At 42.5% G+C, this 6,076-nt stretch overlaps 1 protein-coding gene across 1 annotated transcript in view; it reads right to left on the reverse strand.

The window, feature by feature from the left end:
- Bptf (bromodomain PHD finger transcription factor) overlaps positions 1 to 6,076 on the reverse strand; it is a 122,790-nt gene that overhangs the window by 32,060 nt on the left and 84,654 nt on the right. Inside the window, exon 20 of the mRNA XM_023713906.1 lies at positions 706 to 923. Within this exon, the coding sequence (XP_023569674.1) occupies positions 706 to 923 (218 nt within the window). The remainder of the gene's footprint in view (positions 1 to 705; positions 924 to 6,076) is intronic.

Below are 6,076 nucleotides of genomic sequence, written 5' to 3' on the forward strand. Positions count from 1 at the left end.
TGCCAGGGAAGCACTTATTCCACTGAGCCATCTCCCCGGCCCCTCTTTAAGATTTTGATGGAAACTGCATTTATTGCTCAATAGTGGAAGACTTGATAAAAATATTGCATGTTTCAAGGAAGCAGCTTAATGTACTCAAATTTTATTTTTCTCATGAAAATTGGCCAACTAATACAATTTGGGTGGTTAAAAGGATTACACAGTACAATGGTGTAACTCCACTCAATGACTCTATACATGGGATTCATTTTATTCTTGATTCCAGGAAGCCATTTTCTAAAATAAGTATACTTTTCTTCCTTTTTGACTCTGGAAATTAAATCTAGAGTATCTGCTCCAAGCTACATCCCTGGCCCCTTTAATTTTTGAAACTGGATCTTGCTAAATTGCCCAGGCTGGGCTTGAATTTACAATGTTCTGCCTCTGCTTCCCAGAGTGTGGGATTATAGCCATGTGCCACCATACCTGGCCAATAAACACTGTTTAAAACTTAGCAAAATAGGCTGGAGATGTAATTCAGGGGTAGAGCGCTTGTCAACCATGCATGAAGACCAGGATGAGCCTCAGCAGCATTAGAAAAAAATCCAAAAAAACACCCAAAATAAACACACTAGGAAAATCTTATGTCTAACAAAATAAGTACATTTTAAAACTTACATCAAGAATAAAATGGCCTCTTGAGTTAAATGAAGTCATACTACTTACGTGGCCTTGTGTTAACTGCGTGAGCTGAGCCATGGTGAGCTTCACCTGTCCTTGCTGGGGGCGAGGGGCTTGTGGGGCTGAGGACGGCGGACTTGGAGTGGGTGCTGCTGAAGTGAAGCCCTTCTGCCCAGGTGTGGAGGAGGCCGTGCTCGGGGAAGACACTGCAGTGGAAACCGGCTGGCCTCGGATAATCTGCGTCACCACCTGTTGAGGCGCACCTGGACAAACAGCAAACGTCCTGAATGCCCATCTGCCCTGGGCAGCGTCCTCAATTAAAATAACTCAACACCTCAGACAGATGTATTCTTTCCAGTGTTCAAAGACGCAGGGACGCCGGCAGCCTATGGCTGAGGTCAGAGGCCCACTCCCAGAGGACCTGCCTGCATGAAAGTGCGTCTGTTTCCATCAGGCCTCCTGACGGCCAAGACTTCTGCCAACCAGAGAACAGTGGAAACACCAGTACTCTTCTTATAAACCGGATCCCAAATGAAGACAGGAAAGACAGAGTATACAAAGATGTCATTTATATGGCGGCTTTCTTGGAAATACAGTAAAGGAAATAAAAGGGGGGAGGGGCCAGGGAGATAGCTCCATGGAATAAGGGCTTGCCTGGCAAGCACAAGGGCCTGCATTTGATCCCTGCTACCATAAAAAACAAAAACAAAAAAGACCCTATCTATCTATCTAAAGATGAGATAATAATTACTTAACAAATTCCTATAATTTTACCAAAATGTAAAGCGTTTTAATTACCCTAGACCAACTGCATTGCTACACTTCTGTGACAGCGAGTTCGGAGAACCGTGAGGAAAACGCTATCTCCGGTGCTACGGACAAGTGCTCAACACTTTCATGGTTACTGTTCACTAACTGTCGACTAAATGAAAGGTATTAGGCTGAAATGACTCTACAGTTCTCTAAAGTCTTCTGTTTCTCGTTTCACTTACTAAAAGTACAAGAAAAGGGCAAGTGGAATTTTCTCCCCGCTCACGTCTACAGCAGCTAACCTGATTTTCAGACTCTTCACTAACTAGCAACTGATGCCTGTCTTTCTCCGTCTGTGAATGCGTACCACTATGCACATCTATACGCGTCTCCTCTGTGCAAATCTTTAATGGCTGAGTGGCATCTCACATTACTCCACACATACAAAACTGAGCTCATCGTGACATTCAAAATACTACTTCTGGGTCTAGGACATATCTCAGTGGAGTAAGTTCTTGCCTTGCAAGCCCAAGGTCCTGAGTTCAATCCCTGGTACCACCAAAAAACAAAAACAAAAACAAAAACAAAAACCAACTTCTTTGTTAAAATAATGCAGGGTGAAATCACTGCTTGCAAATTTTTATGTTTCTATTGATTTCTCTAGAATGGCTCCACAAAATATTAATGAGTCCACAGTAGAAACAATACTCTAATTCAAACTTTTACTGACTGAGTGCCTATTTCACTGAACCCTGCAACATTCCAGCAATCAGAAATGATTTCACAGCATCAGGGCCTCAATTTCCGCATTTACAACAGAAAGTTAGTTTGCAAAACCGTTCCACCTCATGGGCTTCCTTACTGAGCTCTGAAGTCGCTCTTCATGCTCGGCCCATTTCTGTGCTCTTACCACTTGTACATTTGTCATCTCGGGGCTATGCACGTGGCAGGTAAACGCTGAAACACTGAGCTATACTTCCAGCTCTGCACATATTATGAAATAGTGTATTTCTATTTTTAATTTTAGTTACTTCTAAACCTCTAAATATTTATGCGACCAAATAGATCAGTTATCTTTTTTTATTATTATTATTGCTTATAAAGCTCTCCTGTGTTCTTTTTTTTTTGGCGGAACTGGGGATTGAACTCAGGACCCTGCACTTGCCAGGGAGGTGCTTATTCTACTGAGCCATCACCCCGGACCAGCAAATTCTCTTATGTAGTGCCTCCTAATTTATTTATTTATTTATTTATTTTTGGTGGGAGATAGCATCTCACTATGTCATTCAAGCTGGCTCACTATGTAGCCCAGTATGGCCACAAACTCACAGTGATCCTCCTACCGCTAGCTCCCAAGTCTTGGGATTACAGGAGTACACCACCATGCCTGGCCTATAATGCCTCTTTAATCATACTTATCTGCCTAATTTCCTTTGGTATCATGCTCCTTAGACTTTACAAATAATATGCTTTGACAATTGCCACTGCTAGTGTTTGTTATGTTTTCTTTTAAACTTTTCTTGTTTATTCTCATTCATTTATTCAAGATGACTCAGAAGACACAGTGATCAAGTGCTTTTTTTTTCTTTTTGCGGAACTGGGGGATCAAGTGCTTTAAATTTGAGGGTCTCAAAAAATTTGAGGGTCTCTGGGCCCCAAAACGGTCTTCTTGCATGCCACAGTGCCAGAGGCAGTACCTGAGAAGTTATTCCTTCAGGTGATTGCCTAGACACAGTGCTATCCTAAGCATTGATAAAAAGATGGTACTGACTGTACAATCTTCAGACAGTCTACTTTGTAGGAACTACATTTATTTATTTATTTATTTATTTATTTATTTGGGAGCTCCCCATTGACCTGCAGCAGTGCTGGTCTGGGTTGCCTTGAGTATGTGGGAATGGAACCACCGCTCAAAGAGACTGACTGCCTCCTTTAAGCAGGCACTTAAACAACTGAGCTAATGGGCGAGCCCCCCCCCATTTATTTTTTTTTCATAATTTTATGGATAAACAGATAGCAATGAGACAGTTTCAAATCAAATCGGTAGGACAGTTTCAATAACCAACACACTGCATACATTCTTCTTAGTGATTAATTGCTGTACAAGATGCGGACCTGAGATCCTATTTACAAACACCATTAGAACAAATCACTCTATTCATTAACAGAATGTAACTGTATATCTATCCTAACCACTTTGAATACACAGATACAAAATGGACATTCATCTGTATACCCCTTTTTTGTTAAGTTCCGTTATTTGAATATTATAGGTGTGTAAACTCAGCAAAATATTCTAAAAGAGTCCAGTCGCCCATAATAGCATTGGGTCTTCTGTTTAACTGGCAATGTTGATGGACTACTTTTAGATTAGCATTAGAAACGCTGCTGAGCAAGGCCCGTGTGGTGCTGGGAGGGGCCCCGAGCGTGGTCTGCACGGCCCATCACACCCACCCTTCCCTGGCCTCCTCCGCCCTGTCTTCTGGCTGCCTCCTGCTCACCTGCAAAGTGTCCCAACCTCGCCCAGCCTACTCTGCATCTGTAATGCTTGAGAATCTCCCGAAAGTGGGTTAGCTCTCCTTTCTTCAGCTCTTTCACTAGAACTTTATGCTCTCTGACAAGCCTTTCTAAACTCCAACACTTGGGGCCAGGGAGATGGCTCAGTAGAGTAAGTGCTTCCCTGGCAAGTACAAGGGCCTGAGTTCAATCCCCGGTGCCCCTCCCCGGAAAACAAACAAACAAACAAACAAACCAACCCAACACTCCCTGCAAATACTCCCAAACATGAGCTCTTCAGCACTGCTATCTCCTTGCTCTCCACTTTCCAAGGTATTTATAGCTAACATGTTCCATGCAATGTTTATGTGCCACTGCACACACACACATATATGTAATGGATGCGGTACAGGGTCTCTGTGCACATGGAACTTGTAGTGATTCTACCCTTTCAGCCTCTCCAGTGCTGGGATCACAGGCACGTGCCACCATGCCCAGACTCAGTCGCAGGCTCAGCGTGCCCAAGGGCGCGGCCAGCACGCAGGCGGTACGGGATCAAACCCCAGTCCTTGTGCTTGCCTAAGCAGGAGCTTAGTCTGCTGGGCTGTGTCACGGCCCTGTGGATACAAGAATTTACCCAGCTATTACCTCCCTGTCCCCAAGGACAAGTTTCATGAGGGCAGTGACTCTGTCTGATCAGCACACAGCTACTGTGGCTTGGTCCTCCCACAGGCCACAAAGGTAGCAATGCGTGTTTCCTCAATGAATAAACTAGTGGCAGGATACGGGAAGAAATGCGAAGCAGACAAATCTAGCTTGCGACCTATTCAGCTTAATACTTTGAGAAATTAGGCAACATTCTGAGTTTTTTTTTCTTCATCTATAAAGTAGGGACAATATTAATATCCACATTATAGAATAATTCAGTGAAAGTTTATAAACCCTCCCCTCGTCAGTGACCAACACACAGCTTGGTATCACCTCCACCCCACCCCCCGAACTCATTATTTAAAGGTACACTTTGGCTAAAGGACATCGAATACTACAAGGCTGAGCAGCAGAGGTGCGCAATGCACCTCACAAACCCCATCTCTGCACTGTACCTAAGACTTCAGGAGGAAAAGCGGCAAAACTCCAGAAGATGGGTGTCTGGAAGCTCCAGATTCGCCTACGCACGCCAGACTCCTGGGACTGCAGCTGTGAAGGCCGCAAGGAGCGAAGGCTCCATGCACCTCGGCTCCCAGCAGTGTTTACAGTCCATAGGAAATTCTACCAAAATTTTCAGTTTTCTAAGAATATTACCAATGAATATCAATTTTATTTTCTTTATATTAGTTATCTTTTGGTTACCTGACTGACAGTTAGTAAGTTTTAAAATAGAGTAAATACTGAATTTCAACATCTCTGTAACATTAACAAATAATCCTGAGATAAATGTTGCTTAACCATAGAAGACTGCTTTTTGTTAAAATAAGAAAACCGAAAAACTGCCATATTTCAGAAAATAGTTGCACTAAATCTGCAAAATTAATAGAAAATATATGATGAATCCTTCCGCCTGTACCTAGGAACTACTTTATGAAGAAATTATTTGTTCCCTACTCGTTTTTTTGTTTTTTTTTATCTCTGAAATTATATTTCACTCTGACAGTACTAGTGACAGACAACATGGCTATTTGGGTGGATTTCAAATAGCTGGCATTGAGAGAGTTTTGAGTTCATAAACCTCAACAATACTGACTTTTTCTTGCAAACCCTACTCGTTTTAAAGAATTTTACCCCATCAAACCAGGAGGACTGAAATTCTGTTTAGTTGGGAATATTATGGCAACTTTTCAAATCTCTTCCTTGGATATGAGTCACTGAGACTTTGAATTTATAAGTACAGTATTTTTTTTGTTAATTTGCATTTATTCGGGGGAAATAACATAGATAGAGGGGGAGGGAGGCAGCCTTCCATTTCAACAAGTAATTAAATTTACAAATTACTTTCCCACCTACTGGACAAAGCGGCCAAAACCGAAACTGATACACAGGCTCGCACGCTTTCCAGATTTCGGAGAATGAAGGTGCACTAAAAACTCACCAGACAAAACAGGGATGTGTAAAACAGAGCGACTGGAACTGGGGTTTGGGGCCTAAGTTTGTTTATCCATAATGCCATTTTTTT

Source organism: Octodon degus, unplaced genomic scaffold (assembly GCF_000260255.1).
Source record: "Octodon degus isolate 3935 unplaced genomic scaffold, OctDeg1.0 scaffold00033, whole genome shotgun sequence".
Lineage (NCBI taxonomy): Eukaryota > Metazoa > Chordata > Mammalia > Rodentia > Octodontidae > Octodon > Octodon degus.